The sequence below is a fragment of the Triticum aestivum genome, chromosome 5B (assembly GCF_018294505.1).
Source record: "Triticum aestivum cultivar Chinese Spring chromosome 5B, IWGSC CS RefSeq v2.1, whole genome shotgun sequence".
NCBI classification, from domain to species: Eukaryota; Viridiplantae; Streptophyta; class Magnoliopsida; order Poales; family Poaceae; genus Triticum; species Triticum aestivum.
The window spans coordinates 643,538,730-643,561,951 of record NC_057807.1 but is presented as its reverse complement, the minus strand read 5'-3'; the positions used below and the strand labels follow the sequence as shown (position 1 = coordinate 643,561,951).

The window sequence follows — 23,222 nt, the reverse complement described above, 5'->3', positions numbered from 1 at the left end:
TCGTGCCGTAACATCCAGCTGACATGTACATGGCTTGGTCGAGTGAATTGCAGAAAACTACCACATTTCAGCTTAGGTTTGCAGAAAACACTCTTCTACGTTTTTGCTACAGAAAACACTGATTTTTTTCTAATCTTTTGCAGAAAGCACCAAACCTCCTATTCGGGCAGTTTAAGCACTATTATGACAGATGGGACCCTGTCTTGTTGACGTGGCTCACGGCCGTGAGCTGACACCATCTAACGGCGCTACAGTGTCGGTCCGCCAATAGAAACCAGCTCGATCCAGATCTCTCCTCTGCCTCTCCCTCTCCCCTCATCACTCTGTTCTCCTCTCCTCACTCTGTTCTTGTCCCCCGACGCCGCCACAGCGCCGGCCGCCGATCTGCTGCTACCCCGTGGCCATGGTGTCGTGGAGTGATGAGACCAGTGAGGATTCAGTCATGAACATCTCCTCCTCCTGCGATGGCATCATCAAGGTCAGTTTGCTACAACTAGGGTTAGGGTTAGGTTTAGTGATTCGGGGATTTTGTGAATGAGCTCGAGCTGAACCTAGGTTTATCTTTGCTTGCTCCCACAACTTCCATCTACGATGCACGACCCGAATTTCAATGGCACTGACGCAGATGTGAATGTTTTGTGCGAACACGGCGAGCCGGCCGAGCGCTTAGTTGCATTTGAAGGGATGCACACTGGCAGCAGGTTTCTAGGATGTACTAAGAAGGTATGATCCTTAATAAAGGAAGGTGTTCATTGCTTAATGTTTTGTTTACGTAGTTGTTAAGCTTTGTTTAGTTTGGTCTTTCTTTACCTTTATCTGACATGCCTTGTCATCAAATGGTACACATTGTTTATTGTGGTTAGTGATTACTGCTTTGTTTATCAAGTTGTTAAGCTTGGTTAAGTGCTTAGTCATTGTTTAACTTGTTTTATCCAGTGAGTGGATGGTAGTCATTGTTTATTATGGTCAGTGCTTAATTACTTGTTTAACAGTGGTCATTGTTTATTTGTTTGTTGTGTGATATGTTTGATGCACATATTAGACCCCTGAACATGTTTGCTTATGGAGTATGGCACTTAACAGTGGTCTTCATCCTACTCACTTAGATGATTCTTTATTGTTTTATTGTTTATTTTACAGGAAGGCATAAACTGTGGAGTAGTTCAATGGATTGATTTTGAATGGCCAGACTCAATGGAGAAGGCATTGGCCAAGTTATGGGATATGTATGAGGAGAGTAAGCCAGGTAGAACCAATGACAATCTGGAGAGTTCCTTTGTAATTCACAACCTGACTGAAGAGAAGAAGAAACTACAGGAGAATTATGATAGTTTGTATGCTGATGTCAATGCTCTCTTGGATGCCCAGCAACAGAGGGGTCTGGAGTTAAGCAATCAAAAGGAGCAGAAGCAATGTCTTGATGTGAAGATTGCAGAGCTAGAAACTATAGTGGGCAACTTGAAGGCAGAGCTGGCAAAGAAAGAGGAGGAGAAGAAGAAAGTACGGGAGGACTATGACAGTTTGTAGCTGATGTGAATGCTCTCTTGGATGCCCAGCAGGAGAAGGGTGTGGAGTTAAACAATCAGAAGGAGCAGAAGGAATATGTTGATGTGAAGATTGCTGAGCTAGAAACTGTAATGGGCAACTTGAAGGCAGAGCTATCAAAGAAAGAGGAGGAGAAGAAGAAGCTGCTGCAAAAGTATGAGACTCTAGTGAACCTGACAGGTGCTCAAGCCAATGTGATTAGGAACTTGAAGTTCAATCATTTGAAGGAGAAGGAAAGGCTGACAGAAGAGAGGCTTAAATTGCAGCATCACATTTCTGAGCTTCAAAAGTCTGAGGAGAAGATAAAGCAGAAGCTTCAGGGGGTGAAGGCCATCTTAGATGAGTAGGGGTGTCTTCTAGTATGATAATCATCTATCTGTATGTAGATGATAGTCTTCTATGCAAAACTTTAGTATGAACTTGGTCCTCAACTACTTTAACTATGTATTTTGTGATCCATGGTGTTGGATCCAGTAGTGTTGTAATGTAGATGATAATAATCTATTTAGTACTTTAGTTTGAATTTGTGAACCTGGTAATTAAGTATGTATGTTGTGATCCATTGTGTTGGATTCAACCTTGATGAACCTTTATGAATGTGAGTCAAATTTGATGTTATATGCTTTATGTGCTTAGTACAATTTGGTTTTATATGGTTTAGATGATTATCATCTATTCAGTATTTGAGTATGAATCTGTCAACCACGTAATTTAACTTACTATTTTGTTATCAATGGTGTTGGATCCAATTTGACCACCATTTCATCGATTCATCGACATAATGGCCCTAGGGGTACCTTGACCACCATTTCATCGATTCATCGACAAAATGGCCCTACGGGTACCTTGACCCTCATTTCATCGATTCATCGACAAAATGGTCCTAGGGGTACCTTGACCACCATTTCATCGATTCATCGACAAAATGGGCCTAGGGTATCTTCACCCTCATGTCATCGATTCATCGACAAAATGGCCCTAGGGGTACCTTGACCACCATTTCATCGATTCATCGACAAAATGGGCCTAGGGGTATCTTCACCCTCATGTCATTGATTCATCGACAAAATGGGCCTAGGGGTATTTTCACCCTCATTTCATCGATTCATCAACAAAATGGCCCTAGGGGTACCTTGACCCTCATTTCATCGATTCATCGACAAAATGGCCCTAGGGGTACCTTGACCCTTATTTCATTGATTCATCGACAAAATGGCGCTAGGGGTACCTTGACCACCATTTCATCGATTCATCGACAAAATGGGCCTAGGGGTACCTTGACCAACAAGTGTATAATTATCAAAACACCAAGACCATCATCAACAAGTGTATAATTTCCTAACAACAAGACCATCATCAACAAGTGTTTAATTTTCCTAACAGCAAGACCATCATATGGATCAAATTGAACATGGTAGCAGCAAGACCATCATATGGATCATCAAATTGAACATGATAACAGCAAGAACAACATCATAGTGCATAATTCTCATAAAAGCAAGACCATCAATAGTAGTTATTACAGTACCATAACACCAAACCAACATGAGTTGTTCCCAAAATAGATCATAGCAATTAGCAGTTTTGCTTGATCACATCATCAACATTTTTTCCAAAGCACATTAGTTCCCTGAAGCATAAAAGTAATCCTTCAACCTTGATGATTTCTTCCTCTGTCTTGGTGGCAAGAAGGTTGTCCTTGTTGGTGCAGCTGAGCTGCTTGGCCTCCTAGCTGGAGCTGTTAAGTTGCTTGGCCTGCTTGCTGGAGCTGCTGAGATGCTTGCCACTGGTGGTGCCTTGCTTGCTGGAGCTGCAATAGATGAAGCTGCAGTAGTAGATGTGGTACCCTCCTCTGTCCTGTTTGACTGCATTTGAAAATGGAAGCAAGTTAATACATTCAAGTGGTACAAAACAGAAATAGATGGCGGCAAGTATGGCAACAGAGACTAACCTCATGCATGTTCTTTCTCATTGCTAGAGCTGGCTTTAGTGTTTTGTGGCAAGATGTGTATCTGTGACCCACAAGATTGCAATTGCTGCATGTAATTGATGCCATCCTAGATGTATATTTAGGTGCTGGTGGCTCAAACTAGCTCCTTCTCCTTTTGGTTTGCTTCTTCCCAGGTTTATCCTTGAAAACTGGGGGTTCTATGTCTCTAGTTTTGGTCTTAGGCCAGAGGTCAGGTCCAGGTACAGGAAATATGATGGGACTGTATGCAGCCAGATACATAGGCTTTTTGAAGAAGTCATGCACAAAATCTTCGGGCCTTAATTTGGCTTTGGTAATAGCAGAGACTACATGATTGCATGACACTGCAGTCATATCCCATTTTCTGCACCCACATGTCCTTTGCTGCAAGTTAACTGCATAGGTATTCTCATTGCTTGTCACTTGGTAAATATTTGGCCCAGCCATCAATGCTTGACAGTTCCTAGAGTGTTTCTTTGCTTCTTCAAGTAACTCAGCATATGTTTGGCATATTTCCCACTTGGCTAACTCTGTCTTACTCCTATTTGCATTGAACCTGACCATCAACTTAGTCCCGATTCCATCTACCATGGTCTTTATTGGTTTACCCCTCACATCTAATATCATCTTGTTGAACACCTCACTAATATTGTTGACAACTAGGTCAGTTTTGCAATTGAAGTCCATGGCATATCTAGCCCAAGCATGTCTAGGAATTTTATTTAACCAAGTCCAGGCAGCCTTACACTCTACTTTAAGAGCATCCACTGCAGCAAGATGGCCATGTTCACTATAGGAGTAACTTGCCTTATCCATGTACTTCTTTAATTCTGACCCCCTAAAACCAGCAGTCTGGAAGTTTTGGTAGATGTGTCTAAGGCAGAATCTTTGGGGCAATTGGGGAAAACTTGGCTCACAACTTTCAGAAGATCCTATTTGGAGAAATTACCAGACTTACTAATAAGCAAAGAATATTAACTACTTCTAGCAATTAGTATGAACAACTTATATCAACTAGTAATGAGCAATGAAAATATTAACTACGTCTAGCAATTACTATGAACTACTTATATGAACTAGTAATGAATGAATATTAACTTACTAATCAAAATCTATGAACTACTAGTAAGCAATTGCTATGAACTACTAATACTAAGCAAATTCTATGAGCAAATTCTATAATACCTTCTGTCTATCAGAGATTATGGTGTAAAAACCAAATCTCCTAGATTCTCCACCAATAGCTGCCTTCAGTTCTGTGAGAAACTAGGTCCAACTCTTTGTGTCTTCTTTGTCCACAACTCCAAAGGCAATGGGATAGATGTTATTATTCCCATCCCTTCCTGTGGCGGCAAGGATATGTTGGCCAGTAGAGAGTTTGATGAAACATCCATCCACACCGGCAATGGCACACAAGATGTGTTATAAACAAAGTATGGTGCACCACATTTATGTCATATATAACACAGTTTAGTAGTCACCTATGAATGGTCTGCATCCATTCAGAAATCCCTCCTTGCAAGCATTCAAACATATGAACAAACCATGGAACCTTGGATTGATGCTTGGATGGTCTTTTAGGAACTTAGTAGTGACAATGCACCTACTACCTGGATTGGTGTCTAACACAGCCTGCAAGTAATCCCTGATCTTGGTGTATTGCCCCCTCTAATCTCCTTGCACCACCTTAATAGCATTGTTCTTAGCCCTGTAGGCCATATGAGTGCTGATCTCAACTCCATACTTGCTCTTCAGATTTTGCATTATTGTACTTATTGGTGTGTTCAGTTTTGTTCTTATTGCTACTAAAACTTGATGTGTAACCCACTTTGTAGTCACCTTGGTGCTCTCTGCTACAGCTGGACATGTGTGCAGCAAATTTGTTTTTCTAATGCAGAAAGTTTTCTCTTTTCCCACCGCAGAAGCTGCAATGAAGAAAGGGCAGTCTTCATGTGTGCACACAGCTATAATTCTGTCATTGCAGTTCCTATGAAACTGATAGTTTCTGTTCTGTGCTATATGGAAAGTGAGAAGTGCCCTTCTAAATTGGTACACATTATCAAAGCATAACTTCTTAGCAAACTGCAGCTCTGGGCTCTCTCTATCCTCATGATACCATACCCTTGGTTTGGGTTTTTAGCCCTAGACTTACTGCCTAGCACAAATGCTAGGGGTACAGCCCCATCATCTTGCTCCTCCTTTAAATCACCAGGATCTGGATCCTCATCAGATGATGGTACCCAAACATCCTCAAACTGTTGCTCCAAACTAGCATGTGATCTTGTGGTTGGCCCCTTTCTTACATTCAACTTCTTCCTCTTTTGCCCCTGTGGTAGCACCTCCTTTTCAAGTTCCTCATGATCTCCATGCTCCTCTTGCTCTGCATTTTCCTCATGCACTTCCTCTTGTATCTCATAAGGTTCATCTACATCTGTGTCACCTTCAAAGTGAAAGAGTGGGTCCTCTCTCTGCATCCTTAGCTCAGCCATCCTAGTCATGAAATCCTCATCTTCCTCCAAGTTAGAGTCATCTTCAATTAGTAGCACATGAAGTTTCTTTTCACTGCCTGCACCCTCTCAACATTCTTCTAAATCTCTGAATTTTTGATCTCCTTCTATGCTCCATACTTCTGTCTAACTCCTGTTGCTCCATGTCAACATCATCTCCGTTGCCTTGCTCAATATCAACATCCGCTTCATTGCCTTGCTCCATATCAACATTGTGGCTCTGCTGTGTGGAGAAAAATTGGATTGGTTCAGGCTCCTCAACTACTGCATCTCTTTTTGATACTTTGGATGGTGACTTGTAAACCACCCCAACATCATTCACCTCATATACAATGCTCTCTCCAACATTGCCTATAGGAACTTGCTGATCACAAACATAACCTCTGTTTATATCTGCAGGTTTGGGCTCACTACCCCTAACTATTGTTAGGTTTACTATGTTCTGATATTTATTGGCAATGTCATCCAGCATCTCATCCACCTTGTCATCATCACATATCTCCTCCAAACCAGCTACTCCCAACCCAGCATCCCTCACATAATACATATAGTCTTTACTTCCATATCCTGCTGTATCTATGAGTGCTAACAGATTGTAAAAAGTGATGTATGAAACACACATAGTCCTTTCCAAGTTATCCATATCATGAAAGTGCAGTCTAACCTCCCAAACATCATCAGACAAGCTACAAAAAGGTACAATTATTGTACTTATTAATTAAACACTATAGTACTAACTACGAACAATACAAGTGAACAATTTAAAATATACAATGCATACCAATTTAAATAAGAGCTAACTGTGACCCTAATGTCTACTAAATAAATAGTGCATCCTAACCCAAATAGCAATTAAAATAAACTCTACATGGATACTAAAAAAGTGCAGAGCTATTTGTCTACTAAACAGAGCATGGGAATAACACTCTCTACTGAACTAAAAATTATCACTATATTGTCTCCTAATCAGAGCATACTAATATCACTACAATCTAATTTATAGAGCAGATGAACACTTAGTACTAGGCAAAAGATCCATTTCTGATTTACACACCTAACCCTAACTATGGAATCTACAGAAAATGAGGGGGGTGGGGGAGGCAGAGGAGATATCTTACTCCACACCGCCGAATGCAGATGCCCAGTGGGGGCTCCCCATCGGAGTAGCCTGCACAGCACGAGCCAGAGCACCGGCGGCACGATACTCCAGCGACGGGGACGGTGGTCTGCTCCGCGGGGCCTGGCTAGGGTTAGAGCTCCCGCAGACCTCCTCGGGTGGCTTTGGATCTCTGCCGCCAAACAACCCTCATGCGCCGTTGCCACCTCCGCCATCCACTCCGCTGCCGGCGTCCGGGCTCGCCGTTGCCATGAGTGAGACAGAGAGAGGAGAGCGCGCCGTCGCGGGGATGGTGGGGAAATTTTCAGATGCGGGAGAAGTGTCGATTCGATCTGGTCTCTTGACCTAGCGGGAGCGTCGGTGGGCACTGTAGCGCCGTTAGATGGCGTCAGCTCGCGGCCGTGAGCCACGTCGACAAAACAGGGTCCCACCTGTCATAATAGTGCTTAAACTGCCCAAACAGGAGGTTTGGTGCTTTCTGCAAAAGATTAGAAAAAAATCAGTGTTTTCTGCAGCAAAAATGTAGAAGAGTGTTTTCTGCAAACCTAAGCTGAAATGTGGTGGTTTTCTGCAATTCAATCTGGCTTGGTCAATCGTACGTGCAGGCTTAAGTCACATTTTTGCAGAAGATGGATTTCACAATGCGAAAAACGAGGCAGAGCTCAAGGAAGAGGGCAGTTTCTTTCAGACCAAAGCTCGTTGGGATTCTCAAGGAGCATATTTTGATGGCGGAAGGAAGAGCTCTGGAGTGGCTGACTAATGTTGTCCTACCCTAGTGCTTGTCAATAACCACTGCTGTGGTTCTTCTGCCCGAGGAGTCCGAGCCTGCTATATATTCGCCGTCAGCTCCGAGGCTACAACCCCGTAAGGTTATTCCTCACCTGCTCCATTCTTCCATGTATGTAATTTTTCGGTTCTGTTACAGTGTTACTGCTCTTACTTTCTATACCTGCTAATGTGGCTACTGTCATCCTTTCCAGAGAGGAGCGCTCATCTTGGGACTGGCTGTGCAAATTGCAAAATACTAACGGGTGTGAACACTTGCTCGGCATCACCGATCCTGCCCGTCGGTTGCTGTGTGAAGGTTGCTCATGGCGCTTCCATGGTTTTCAGAAAAAAAAGAGACAAAATTGGTGCTATAAAAACTCGGTGCTTGAAGCAATTTGGAGGTCCATTTTTGTATTTTTTTCCCAAGAATACTCTGGATGGTAGTTCTTTGCGGAACTTCACATGTGAGTAGAATAGTTGACCAAGTTTGTTTTTTATTTTCTTTTGGCTACTTTCAGCCTTTTACCATAACATTGTACTAGATCGGTAACGCGCCTTGGCATGAGGATGCCGGTCCCTACGTTGCGGTCATGTAGGTAATGCTCAAGTTAGAAATAATCCAGGTTTAGCTTATTTATTCAAACACATTATAACAAAATAAAAGAAAGAAGAAACATTCACATATGATAGAAGGAAAACATTATGTAGTGCAACATCACCATGAGATTATCATAAGGCAGAATCGAGTTTAGCGCGTTCATGAGATAGCAAGAGCCTGAATGTTAATCTACAAATTCTAAAACCATACATCATCGACAACATAATATAATTAAAATAGTTTTTTTACATATAGGCCATTTCATTATTTATAGGAGATAAACAAAACATATAGTATCATATCAGAACATTCAGTCCCATGACAAAATAAAGGTGATTAATTAACATGCCATAACTGAGATTCTCCAAATCCCATGTCTCAGTCATGAAATAAATTCTTCAAAAGATTGGAAGTACCACAATGGGAAAATAATCACTGTCAATGCAAGGTATTACATTCATTTGCTTTGCTCCATATGAACTGAATTTCTCTATTAAATATCAATGTCCAACCTTGGAAGCAAAAGGTTTCAGTTCTCATCAAAACCACTCCATTAGTAATTCAATACATCAGTTCTATCTTCACTTTGTCATACTAACAAAGTACTAAAACCCTTATACATATGTAAGGATAACTGCCAACAATCAGGACTGCAAGCCACATGGCAGGATGGCTGGAGACCCCATCTGGTTCCGGCGGCAACCTGCAAGTCAAGAAAAACGGGAGGAGCAGAGAAAGGTGAACCTCCAGCAGCGGCGTGAGCAGCAAGGTGCACCCCTCCCAAAAATTTCACGGTTTGCTTAGGTCTGGATAAGATTTTAGAACATAGATGCAATCCGACAGGGAGGCCACAAGAAACTATCTATATCTATCCTCGCAAAAATCTATTATAAGCTCCAGTGCACTTAGAATTGAGGATCTTTCTTAAAATTACATAGCAACTGACAAGCATACAACATCGCATGAAAATCCGATTCCCCGGTTCATCAATCTAAACAAACATGTGGACTGGTAATCAAACAGTTCCTAGAATCAGAATAATTTGTTGTCAAGACATCAAAAGTAACTACCAGTTTCCAAAACCCCACTATATGTTAGTAAACATATGGTTGCCACATAAGAGTATTTTCTGCACAAGGAAAAAATATATTTATGATTGCTTAGTTATGACCACGTCAATATAGGCTATACAACACATACATCAAGTACTCACCCCAATGGGGAATTCACAAACTATTTTCCATAAAAGGTAAGTATGGGTAAAAAACAAAACAATTAATGGTTGCTTCAATTGCTCAATTATTTAAAAGAAAACAGAAGACGCGCAAAGCTTTGGAGCACTTGAACGGGGTTGAAACTTTTAAGCCTCATGTTCCCAAGAAATTTTTGTAACCATGAAGAAACTAAACAATATATCAGCTAAAGAGCAATACCTGCACTGGCCAATGATGACATGGTTTCCTTCCTTGACCTGGAAGCAAGGAGATCGGCAGCCTTGTGGCACGAGGGTGCGACATTTTGCTGAAGCAAGTAGTACTAAGTTAGTAGGAATCTACGTATAGCATATGAATTCAAACATGATAACAAAATAAAGTGAAGAAGAAACATTCATTTGTGATAGAAGGCATAAGATCATAAGGCAACATCAAGTTCAACATAGATTTATAATACATGCATTTAGATTTAACTATACAAAGGACATGAAGCATCATCCCACCCTACAGAAATTAATAACACATTTTTTCCTTGGAAAGGTTACATGAGCCAGGCATTAAACGATAAAGCACATGGACATGAAAATAATCTTAGAGACAAACGATAAAGCTATGTTTTCTACTATCCAGGATATGAACTAAAAATCTCATGGAGAGTATTAAATTGTTCCAAATATCATTCCAGGACCCAGAAAAGAGATTATTAATTTGATTTACTCAAATGCTTTGGTACTAAAGCTTCGCTGCACAAGATGCACCAGCACCTTATAAATTGCCATCTGCACTAAAAGGACCAGCATATGGACTGCCAGCCAAACAAAAACAATATAATTAGTTGTGCCCTTCAATGCTTAAAAGATACATGGAAAAGCAATTACAAAATTATAGTAAGAATAAAAACAACCTGCGAACTGCTATCTTTATAACCAACAAGAGAACAGAAATGTTCCACTTTCATGAAGCTCAGAATTTTAAAAATGTACAGAAAAGGCATAAATGGTGCATGGGATTTGAGCAAAATATACAAAAATACAGAAAATCTATTCGGTCGCAACCAGGTGGACCGAGGAAGTAACTAAGGGACCAATTGAACCAAAAACAAACTAAGTAACCAAATTATCACATCAAGATGCTAACAGTACAACAGTGAAATCATTACATAAGACAACTATAAATACTGGGAGCGAGTCTATCTAGCATAATAAAGTTCAACCTACTTTTAACCAGATTAAATCAAGGACCAACAACAAACAATAAATATCAAGAACAAATTATATGCAATAAAGATAGGAAAGAGAAGAAATCTATACACAAGACGGCTATAAACAGTGGAGCATAAATAAGCGACACCTTTAAATACAAATAAAGGGTCCATTGCATGGTGGGCTCAGATTCACCTTTCCTCGATCATATAACCTACTCCCGTCATCTCTTATCACCAGATCAATCTGTTTATACAATGGAGCTGCCCTGGTTACCTCTCAACAAGAGCGGCCATCCAAGGACAGAACAATAAGTATCACCTGATCAAAAAGGATTCGAGAGACAAGAGGGAGGATCCAACTCGATACTCACAGGTGCCTCGATTGCTCAAATGCACACTTATTTCAATCACGATTAATCATCATCGCCCTAGAAAGAATGGCCTCCTTCACCTTATCGACGCACAGACTAACCAGGAGCCAGCACACACAAGGGTAAAAGCTGAAAAGATGAAAATGCCCTCGGCAGGGCACGATAATTATCGGCGGTGGCACGACATATTTGACCGTTGGAGCGCGCCGACTGGCCGTACATATCACGGTAACGATTCATTGCTACAGTGCAACGGCTTCCATCCAACGGCCCAACTCGTCCCACCGTGAGATACTATGGCTGGAAACGCATCAAGCAGTTCAATCGGACGGCCGAGACTCGCTAAACTCTGAGAGAGCCAGGAACCTACTGCGGTTCTTATTTCTGGATGTGTTCTTAAATTCCTACAAACCAAAGAGGCGCTAAATACAAACACAGAACGACAACAACATAGCACACTGTGCTTGAGACCAGAACTGCATTTGAATGGGCTCAGATTCGCCTTTGCTCGATCATGACCCTTCCCCTAGTGTCTCCATCGGCAGATCAATGTGTTCTCACAAGTGTGAAACTGCCCTGGTTATCACTCATCAGAAATGACCATCCAAGGGCAGAGCCACTAAAATAAGCACATGATCAAAATGGCTTAAAGAAACAAGGGGAGATCAAACTTAATACCCACAAGCGCCTCGATTGCTACAGAGCATGCTTATATCAGCCATAACCGATCATCATAGCCCTGCGCCAGCTAAGTGTCTCTTTTTGATCCAGCGGGCAGGCAAGATCCAACGGCCCAAAACGCATCTGAAATCAAATCCAGGAGCATAGCTATAGGACCAGGGCATCCACATGTAAACCAGAGCATTACATGAGCTCCTATGATAGCAAGTAAACATGAACAACAACATGCAAACCCTAGAATAGCATGGATCCACAACTACAGAGCTCAAGTAGGAACTGATGCATGAGTAGGGCATAGAGCATCAACCAGACGAGCACCACATAACATAGCCACGGCCATGCCCCATACAGTAGCCGAAGCAGGTAGGAACTGATGCATGAGTAGGGCATAGAGCATCAACTAGACGAGCACCACATAACATAGCCACGGCCATGCCCCATACAGTAGCCGAAGCAGAGGAGTGGGAGGAAGATGGAGCTCACCGAGGGAGGTTGTAGCAGAGGCAGTACTCAGTGGGTGCCGGGGTTGCGCCTGAACGCCGTCCAACCGGCGCATAACTGCAACAAAAACCAGATCCACAAACTGTGAGATTTGGGTAAAAAACAAACTTAGCAGAAGAATGCAATGGGTGGAACTCAAACGATAAATTATATGAACTTATTGACAAAATAATTGGTGGTCTAGAAGCAAAGTACGTAACATAAAAAATCCTTTTTACAAAGAGAACTTCTTATCCAACAGTAGACCGATATTTCCTGCTCAACAAAATAAATATTTTGGAAGTTAATGCAGTTAAGAAAATCAGCATGTAAAATAAGCAGATGTTGCCTGCATAGCAATTGTTTAGCAGTTGTATCTCATTGAATAACACATACAAAGCTCTGATGTCTTATTTCTAAGGATATTATTCATCTTTTGACAGTTGGAAACGAAATGTAAAACTGACATCAAATGGGAATTAATATTTTATATTGGAATGCCTACTGGTCTTGGAGAAACATTCTTACACTTTGTTTACATTATTCGGCATTATTGCAACATTTCACATACCACTTCAGCCCAAGAGTTGCCAAACAAATCAAAAGAAACAAAAAGGAAGTGAACATGCATCTATCAAAAGAGCTATATATTTCATAATTAGCAGAGTACATCAAACACAAGCACACCTCATGAGATAGATATGTCAATTCTAGCTAGTGCTCTGCTCTTTCCCATACAAGAAAAGAAAGATTGCATCTACATATGAAAAATTAAGTTCAATTGCTTTCAGCACATGGATCAAATCAACAACAAGCTATAACAAACTTCAACATAGGCCAGCAGTGAAACGATAGGGGATTTTTTTACCAAAAACAACGGCATCAAGCTGCTACTTGCCGCATGGCTTGTAGGATTAGGAACTTGACTAATACATACTTCAGGTAAGAAGGAAGCAACACACGGGCATGGAGGTGGCAGAGCTTTTACTTCCTCTTTTCCTCCGGCTCCATTCTTTTTCCACATCCGAGGAACAACATCCACGTACCAAGAAACGACCCTGTCATGAAACCCTAACCACCACAATGTGCAGCCGAAAATAACAACCAGGCGTGAGCCACGTATATGTGCACAACAGCAGGGAGATTGAAAGACCAAAAAAAGGAAGGAAGAACACACCTTTCCAATGGTGGCAACCGAGCAAATGGCAGACGACGTGCGGCGTCAGATCCGGAACCAGAGGTGGAAGGCGAGGAGGAGCAGCGCCGAGGCGACGACGGAGACGATTAGGAGCAGCGCCGAGGCAACGGCGGAGACGATGAGGAGCAGCATCGAGGCGACGGCGGAGACGATGAGAAGCCGCGGCCGCGTCGACCCCCCTAGGCCACGCCGCCTGCGCCGACCCCCCTGGGCCACGCCGCCCGCGCCGACCCCCTGGGCCACGCCGCCCGCGCCGCGTGCCATATGACGCCGCCTTTGCCTCGCCTTCCTCCTTCCCTCCCGTGGGAACCGGGGCCGGGGCGGGGCGTTAGGGTTTTGGCGGCGCCAGATCGAAGGGATGGGAGGAGGAGGACGTGAGGAGAGGAGGAGGACGACGACGGGGAAGGAGGCAGCGGTGGCGGCGCTAGGGGCGGGAGGAAGAGGAAGGGAGGCGGGTGCGTGGGAGGGAGCGAGGCGGCTGCGGGACGGAGGAGGAGCCGACTAGGTTTCTCCACGGGCGTGGCCCCCTTTTATATCCCCATGAAGTGAAATGACGAAAATGCCCCCAGCGGGGCAGACTATTTACGAGCGGTGGCACGAAACGGGTGAAACTGTTCATTGCAACAGTAACTTTTTTTTATCCGACGGACGAGGTCATTCCAGGGCTCGATCCGACGGCTCAGATCACATCAAGCGCGCAGATCCAACGACCAGGAAGCCCAAATCGCTGAGGAGCCGGGAGGATCGTCTGGATCCTTATTTCTCGATTTTCGCTTATAATAGTCATAAAGAACAACCTTCTGTGTTTCACATGTAAAGATGACCCATTTTCTTGTTGGGCAGATGCTCCTCTGTTTGTAGAAGTGATGTTACCAAGTGCTATTTTTGCTCATATTAGGTTATACATATACTAAGGTGAAACAATGGTTATTACTAACATATATTAAAATCACAGTTAAACAATGCTATTGCACAACCAACATATATTACAGTTCACAGGGAGTATCATAAAATGGAGCAGCTCTGGAAACCTGTGATCATATTGAACAAGCAGGCAAACACAGCGAAGCCCGATGTCCGTGACCTACAGCTACACTACACCATGGAAACACAACACCAGCAGAGTCGACAGAACAAAAAATGCAGCTATATCACACCGCCAACGCAATCTGTCTCTTCATTTAACAGGTACAAGTAGTGGTCCTCGAGGGGACGGTCCTGCGGCAGCGCGTCCTGCTCTCTTGTTACATGCGAGGCGGACTCCTTGAACCTCTGCAGGCGCACCCTGCTGTATGCGTCGATGTTCCGTTGCGAGATCAGGAAGAGCTCCACCTCCGTGACGAACCGTGCTGTCCGTCCAAGGAGGAACGGCCTAGCAGCGTCCGACAGTAAACTCCTGAACTCTTCCCTTGTATGTTCCGGGGAAGCTTGCTTTGAGGCGTGCAGTTTTTCTTGCGTTTTCATGAAGGACTCGATCAGGCCGTGGATGTGGTAAACTATGGCCTCGACATTTTCGTCCTGTGGAAGATAATTTCTCAACATAAGTTACCATTAATAACAAGATCTGCCAGCATCACACTACTATATATCCTGGAATGTGCAGGATCAGCCTGATTCCTTTTGTCTTTGACCATTATGAATGAGTAATGGGTAATATACATTACAAATAAGCACCAGTTGGATGTTTAGTATGCATTCTCTTTTTAAACAAGCTAGGTCGACCTAGTGTACATGGCAGTGCAAATATAGTTCTGCTGAGCTACAGAATAATGGTGTTGCTACAGCGTAACACTATACCTGCGTAAGGGCCTGAATTTCCCGTCTCAACCAAGTTTCAAGCCATACGTTTTTCCGGAGATACTTTCGCTGCTTCCAGTACTGAAGCGCACTGGCTGTATCCTCTGAAATCTCTGCATCAAACATCAGTGTTAGAAAAACAAGGCTTATCGACATCTGAAATTAATTCTAAAGCTGTGAACAGAGAAGTAAAACAGTACAACAAATGAACACAATACCTCTTGTGTTATAGAACTGTGATATCAACTCGTGCGCATCTGCAAGATATCTGCGCCATAATATAAGTGAGATCAATACCCGCACCCACTCATACTTGAACAAGTTTTAGTCTGTAATCAGAATAGTGACACATGCTCAACTGCTGAATGCAGGCATGCACAACGAGACTGATACCGACCTCTTCCCCTGGTCCTGCTCTATGTAATGCCGCGCAAATGATTTGCCATCGAAAGCATGAAGGATCGATACACTCTTTGTCTGCAAGCATCACAAGGATACAATAATATCAGGACCAAGACTGTCTCAGGCAAAGCAATATCCGGTCAAGTCCATAGATATAGTTCATCGCAGTAACCAACAGAAAACGGCACAGATATAAATAATTCGGGCACGGGCCTAACCAATTTTGCTTCTGAGCAGCACAATGAACGAACAAAACTTACAAATGCCTTCTCCCTGAACCATATTGTTTATTTAATAGAAATCGGAGGGGGAGGCCCCTCTTTCATTTACAAAAAAATGACTTCTCCCTATATGATTTAATGGGCATGTTCTCTCGTCCCATGCGTTGCAAGATGATAAGAAGTTGAAGCGAGCAAAAGTTTATAAAATGGTGCTAGACAAACCACCTGCTGTTGGAGAAGCAACAAAATGGGGGGCTCACCTTGCAAAGGGGGCATTTCACATTGGACAAAGGTTCTTCGTGCTTGCTCGCCACAATGCTCACCCACTGGGTTATGCACTCGTAACAGAAGGAATCTGAAGAATTCAGCACAGTCGGTCAGAAACGGGTCTCGAACCACTACAGGAATCCTCTGCCCCAAACCCCCAGTTTCCGCAGAGCGCCTACGAACACAATAGAAACCTACAGGGTGTTTCCCCCCTCTAATCTTTCTGCTAGAAGTAATTCGAGAACAAAAATAATCTGGAGTTGAAGCTCAGTTCGCGGCCAATTTATGCGTGGGGTGGGGGGGAAGGAGGAGGAGGAGGCGACTCACGCAGGCAGGTGTCGAGGTAGGCCTCGTCCTCGAAGCCCTCGAGGCAGATGGGGCAAGCGCACGCGACCGCCGCCGCCGGGCCGCTACGGCCACCGCCGGAGGGCGAGGCGGACGCGGCGGCAGAGGAAGTGGAGGCGGCCGCCGCCATGTCCATGTCTGGAAGTCTGAGCTGAGACGGATCGGCATCGCCCAAGTAAAATACAGGGGAAGAGGGGAGAGTAAAATGCATGCACGGTCCTAATTCTTTTTCAAAAGTATCGATTGAGTCCTAATTTTTTGAAAATGCATATCTGGGTCCTACTTCTTTTTAAGTTGTTCACGCGAGGTCTTAATTTCGCCTGACCGCCGCTGACCTGCTCGTGTGGCGCTTTGACCGCCGCCACGTTGACTCGAGGGCCCACGCGGGTAACGACCAGCAGTGCGTTTTTGCAAAAGAGCCCCCCAACCCTAATCTCTCTGCAGCCGTAGTCCTTTTCCTCTCCACTTCCCCACCTGTCTCTGCTATGGTGAAACAGGGGCGATCAACGGCGGTGGCTGGTGAGAAGAGGTGGCCATCGCAGGCGCTTGTCCGGTGGCGGCGCCGCTAGGATGGCGCCCATGCTGCGGCGACCCGGAGATCCTCCTCCGCGATACGGTTAGTGGCGTGCCCGTAACCCTAACCCTCAATCCTCTTTTTCTTCGGATTCCGATTTAGCTCGAATCAATGGTAGTATTTGACTAAATCCCTCGTTATCTAGGACCACAAGAGGAGGTTTTTACCATAGAAATCAACTATGCTGGATTTTTCTGCGAATTTGGCTGATCGAGGACGTATGTCGATGGGAAAGTTGCTTCATTCATCTTCTTTTGGACATCTGCATACACCACAGTCTCAACAGTGGTCTGCATTGCTCCTGCACATTCCTCTTGCACCTCTGTTTCTTCACTTGCAGTGACACCAGCTGGACCAAAAATGCTCAATCCACAGTTGACGTACCCAGTTGTCACCAAAAAATAAAACTAGTTGTCTGGTCCATCTTCCCAGTAATAATGTTGGCAATGATTTGGTGGAATCTGACATAATTTAAGTAACAAAATTCGGCCAAAAAGAAACACAGAAACATCAAATCGATTGGGGCACTTGTACAAAATCTTACATGGTGATTGGTGCACTTGTAGAAAATCCTGCCAGGATTTGCCTCCGATTTTGACACAAGACGAATCGTAGATCGAATGCGGCAGCTAGGGCATGGTACCAACGGCAGCACACCCGCTGGTGCCGGCGATGAGATGGGCGGCGAGAAAAGGGCTAATGCTGGAGGTGGAGGACGCGCTTGGGCATCCTTCTTCCCGCGGTGCTTCACGGCAGACGAGCTAGCGGCGGCGAACATGGTGGCGACGGCGCGGCGCCAGAGAGAGGGAGAGAGCGAGCAGAATACCTAGGGATTGGGGAATGAGGAAAGCATAAACTTCAGGGGCCAAATTGCTTAAATTCCCAACCTCCAACCGCGGGAAATCTCCCGCGTGGGCCCTCGAGTCGACGTGGCGGCGGTCAAAGCGCCACGCGAGCTGGTCAGTGGCGGTCAGATGAAATTAGGACCTCGCGTGAACACTTTAGAAAGAATTAGGACCTAGATATGCATTTTCAAAGAATTAGGACCCAATCGACACTTTTGGAAAAGAATTAGTACCACACTTGCATTTCACTCAAGAGGGGAAGAAGGAGCCAGCGGGTGCGGGTCGGCTCTCATCTGAACTGTCCGCTCACGATCGGACGGCAGATCTATGGAGCAGGGGACCCAACCAGAACGGACCCGGTTAATCAAATCGCGAGGGGTCATTACGCTAATCTCCTGTTCTAATCACCCATCTCGCGGCCACACTAATCTCGCGCTAATCATACTTAGCGCGCGGTTACTTGCCGCCATTATAAGAGCGAGCCACTCACGTCGCCTCCGCCACGCTCTCTCTCCCTCTCTCTCTCGCTTTTCCATCCGGTTGTTGCGGCGGCGGCGGCGGCGATGGCGGCGGAGGACGTGGAGTTCGTGGACTACGAGCGCGGCGACGGCGACGAGGACGACGACGGGATGGAGGACGAGGAGGAGGAGGAGGACGGGGAGGTCTCGGCCCGCGCGCTCCCCGTGCCCCACATCGCCGCCCCCGCCGTGCCGCGCACCAGCAGGGGCCGCTTCGTCGGCCGCAGCCGCTCCGTCATCGCCTCCACCCGCGACCGCTTCGACTCCATCCCCTTCGCCGCCAGCTCCGCGCACGGCGGCCCGCAGCGCTGTGAGGACCCCCTTGCCCTCCCCCCCCCCCCCCCCCCCCCCCCCCCCCCCCCCTCTTTTTATCGGCCGTGATCTCTAGGTTTGGAGTCTCCGGCAGAGGGTTCCCGATGTTTTAGGCGAGATCGAGTGTTGTTTGGGGTTGGTTTCGTTCGGAATCGCGAGGAAAGTTTGCAGGCTAGGGTTTGTGATTGGTGATTTAAATTTCGTGAGGGTTTATGTAGCACTTCTGTTCGATGTCATGCGTGGTAGGTGGTACCGCGCGTGCTAGCTGAATTTCGACATCGCTTCAACAACCAGGGCTGTTTGGTGCTCCATTTCGGACTAACTATGGAAATTAAAGTCCTTCCTTTTGCCTGCATTGTTGTATGCTTCTTTGAAGATGCAAATGTATCATCATAATGTGGTGCTCTGCTGTATGATTCTTCATGCTGAGAAGAAGCCTTTTTCAGTTATTGCTCTTCTGCAGGTTTGGTAGGTGTGGTTATGTGTCATGCATGTCTTTGACAGTTATAGCGAAAGGTTTCTGTAGAAAGGAAGAAAATGTAATCACGTGAATCAATTATGTACACTAGTTAGAGCATTAGTGTGGATTGCTGGTGTTGTAGGTGATGCTTACTGTCCCTTTGACAAAAATAAAATAAAAATCAGGATGGCCTGACTCTATTTGGTGGACTGTATGTTCACTTGTTTAGTAGGCTAGTAGCCTCTAGGAGCATACATGATACGTTCCATCAGAAACTGTAATGGTTTGCAGGAAATGCTAAATTTCTTTTATTATTAGGATGAGGGATTTGGAATGCTAAAAATGTAGGATACCAAAAGTGGATTTTATGACTGCTATAAACTGAATTTCTAGCTACAGTCATGTAAGCCTCCTTTTGATGTTGTAGTTGAAAAGTGAGAATTAGAATGTTTTAGAAGGAGAAGATAGGATTGGAGAGTTTTAAACGAACTGTTAGATATACAAACGTTTCATGAACTTCCAGCTAAGACTAATTTGTTGGGATGCATCTTTGAATAATGTCTCCCTTGCATTTGCAGTTTTCGCCTTCTTCATTTGTCGCGCGCTGTGCCTCATAATGCAGTCTAGCATTATTATGTTTATTTTCCTTGCCGGTGTTACTTGTTTTATGCTAAAAAATGTAGCTGGTAGTCTTTCAAACTTTTAGTGTTTTCTTGAAGCCGAAAGAATTAACAAGTCAAAACATCAAGAAGTGACAGAACTGAAACAGAACATCTGAACAAATTTTGTATGACTACACAATGATATAGTGATGGTTGATCCAATGGGCATATGACACTGCTTATTTTGTTTTCCACCTTGTATGCCAGCCCTTGGCATTCTGGTTACATCGGTCATGTACTACTAGGTAAGCAATTGTCACCCCAGTAGTGCAAAATGATTTGCCTCAAGTTTTTATACTGAGGAACATCTTACATGAAGGCATGGCCGTTCCTGCTAGTTCCTGGTTACTTGCATGCTAGTTTTCCATATCATTGTTTATAAGACGGTAAGGCGACCTAAGGTGAGCACCAACCGCCTTGACGCCTAAGCGCCTAAAGCAGGCATAATTGTAAGGCGCTGCCAGGGCGCCTTGCCGCCTAAGCGTCTAAGGCGGGGGACGCCTTATAAACAATATTCCATAGTCTATAAAATGTAATCCAGCATTGGTAACAAATCATCTACAGGTTTGTCTGATCACTAGCTGTGGGTTCTGTTTCATGCTAATCTATGTGGTTATCCCATACTTGGCTTCTGCTCTCATACTTTTCTAATAGATTATTTGCTGTTATAGTCAACTTCTTCTGCATATATTGCCATTTTGACCATTTTCTGGCATTAGTAATGGAAAACTCTGTTACCTTGTAGCAATTGAAGGATGGATAATAATTGTCTCAGGAGTCAAAGAAGATGCAGAAGAAAGTGATCTGTATGATGCTTTTGCTGAGTTTGGTGAGGTCAAGGACTTGCATCTCAACCTGGAGCGCCGCACTGGATATGGCAAGGTAAATTTGATAGTCTTTCTAAAATAAAGGAGGTCCCTTCTTTGCTGGTGGTGCAATTCCGGATGAGCCACATGAAAGCAAATGCACTGATAACTTGGTACTTGAAGCTATGCTTACCGCTTACCGGTCTGTACTGAATTATGTCTTGGAGTGGTCCTGTTTAGGAATTTGGATCAATGGGAGTGGTTGGACTCCTGCAAAACCGTGATCAGAAAACTCTAAAGGACATAAAATTGCTTGATATATGCTGCGTGCAATGTTGCAAGTTCTTGAATACAAAGTCAGCTTCTAAGCTTTACTATTTTTACTTTCATTTTTGGCCATGCCTTTTTCTTCTCACCAATTTGTGCAAGTATCATGGGGTGTGACAGGCAGTTCTGTCGAAATAAGCACCAAGAGTTTGCCAGAATTGCATTCATCTTACTGTAGTGGCACAAATGGTTGAGATTATTGTTTACACTTGCGAAGAAAGTTTCTTGCCTACATATACAATTGGCGATTATGCCAAATATGCCTTTTTGTTTGTGAAGAAGCTCTCTAATTTCTCACACCTGTGTTTATCTGCTCAACACAGGGATATGCATTGGTTGAATATGGAATTTTTGAGGAAGCACAAACTGCAATCAGAAGAATGAATGGGACAGAGCTGCTAACAAAGACTATCCATGTTGATTGGGCATTCAACAGAGGTCCTATACAGAACGTCATGAGTGCAGGGTGCGAACTAAACGTGTTTTGTCCTGCATTTCCTCTGGTTGATAAATCTTTATGCCAATTTTTGATATGATACTTAATTTGGACCACATGCTTGTTACTGACAGTGTCTTCTTTGTGTGATCTGTATTTACATTCTATAATTGTATATTTGTCCTTGCCATTGCCCTGTCACAAAATTCTTGCAAGCTAGAGCTATTGTTTTTCATTTCCTCGCTACTACACGACAATATTACTTTCTTCTGTAAACCTAACAACCTCAAAGATTATAAGGTGATTGAATAGTCTTTCCTGGAGAAGGTTCAGCATTGGTGAACCCGTATCTCATCTGGTTTCGTGAAATGAAATGCTTAGTAATGCAGTATAACTAGTTTTCTCAGTTCATATTGTTGGGATTAGATACGGCTATCTTCCCTTGGTTTCATGATTATGTATAGATTGCAAATGAATAACACGTGTTTCAGTAATCATCCTAGACTGAATGTATGCTGTAAAAGGACAGTGCGATCACCTATTTAAGCTACGTTATTTTATTGCCTAATCTAAACTGTAGAGAAGACGATGCTTTTACCTCCCCTAGATGCCATGTCCGTCTGTGCTGTAGATGTGCAACTTCTGTCACCAGCCTCTATATTTATAGAGTAGAGATCTGTATTGTGCAAGTGGAATTCACAGTTATGCTGTTGATGTTGATGGTCTCCTCTATTTGTCTCTGCAATCTACTGATGACTGGTTTTCCTTGCTGACAGGCCAGCACAGCGACGATCGAGGACTCCGCCTCGAAGGCTTGCTGCCATGACATACTGAGAGGGAGCTGCTAGGCCTGCAACCTTGGGCCAGCATTGGTCAGTGTTTTTTTGGTAGTCGCCAGGGATTTGCTATGTCGTAGTAGATGTTAGTCTTATTAACCGTCGTCTTCCGGCAGCAAGCGGTAACCGAACAATGAACCGGGTATGTATTGTCCAGAAACCGAGTCCTGATTCTGCTAGCCTGTACTGAGCTTGTTCAGCGGCTTGGCTCACGAACTTTGGTATATTGAATGCATGATGCAAATTGGATGGATCAATCTGTTTCGTCTTTTTGAACTAACACATCCTTTATTAGATGACCACAAGATGGTTTAACCAGCACATTACATGAAGAGCTCAGGGGTTGGTTGAGTGAACCAAAGCCGTCGGTTTCCCAATCCCTGGAGTCTGCATAATTTAGGTAAATTCAGTCATGCGCTACGTGATCAGACTCGCAATGAGAGGCAGTTGCATGGCCAAGCAACACTCGGTAATCCTGAAGAATTACTCATGCAGAAGCTTGGTAGCTGCATCAACATTGCTCCATTTCTGACTTGGCAAATTCATCTTCAGAACCTCTTTCGCCCCGGTGGGCGTTTTGGTGAGGTCCTGTGAATTGGGATCGCATGCGGTGGCACAGCCCCACGTCTCACCGCATGGAGTACCTGCAGATGAGCTGCTCTAGAGCTCTCTGACAAACTCTAGAGCTCTCTGCATGGAGTACATGCGGTGGCACAGCCCCACGTCTCACCGCATGGCGTACTTTCGTGGCTTTGTGTGCAG

General features: G+C 44.2%; 2 protein-coding genes and 1 long non-coding RNA gene across 4 annotated transcripts; 1 reads left to right on the top strand and 2 right to left on the bottom strand.

Annotated features, from left to right (window-relative positions):
* Positions 1–8,881: 8,881 nt before the first annotated feature.
* On the bottom strand, positions 8,882–14,131 carry LOC123117351 (uncharacterized). Its single transcript, XR_006457349.1, has 3 exons — positions 13,632–14,131; positions 9,938–13,525; positions 8,882–9,207 (listed from the first exon to the last, which is right to left on the bottom strand). It is a non-coding gene; the product is annotated as an uncharacterized lncRNA (long non-coding RNA).
* A 471-nt stretch (positions 14,132–14,602) lies between these two features.
* Positions 14,603–16,859, bottom strand: LOC123117350 (uncharacterized). Its single transcript, XM_044538117.1, has 6 exons — positions 16,667–16,859; positions 16,333–16,427; positions 15,847–15,926; positions 15,668–15,717; positions 15,450–15,562; positions 14,603–15,170 (listed from the first exon to the last, which is right to left on the bottom strand). The coding sequence occupies exons 1-6, from the start codon at positions 16,818–16,820 to the stop codon at positions 14,799–14,801; spliced, it is 864 nt and encodes a 287-aa protein (XP_044394052.1). The 5' UTR covers positions 16,821–16,859; the 3' UTR covers positions 14,603–14,798.
* Positions 16,860–18,597: 1,738 nt separating this feature from the next.
* Positions 18,598–22,717, top strand: LOC123113865 (RNA-binding protein Y14B). Of its 2 annotated transcripts, XM_044535185.1 has the most exons (4): positions 18,614–18,931; positions 20,801–20,937; positions 21,512–21,654; positions 22,401–22,717. In XM_044535185.1, the coding sequence occupies exons 1-4, from the start codon at positions 18,667–18,669 to the stop codon at positions 22,456–22,458; spliced, it is 603 nt and encodes a 200-aa protein (XP_044391120.1). In that variant the 5' UTR covers positions 18,614–18,666; the 3' UTR covers positions 22,459–22,717. The 2 variants fall into 2 exon arrangements, with proteins under 2 accessions (XP_044391119.1, XP_044391120.1); XM_044535184.1 differs by lacking the exon at positions 22,401–22,717 and having other exon boundaries at positions 18,598–18,931; positions 21,512–21,739.
* The last annotated feature ends 505 nt before the right edge of the window (positions 22,718–23,222 follow it).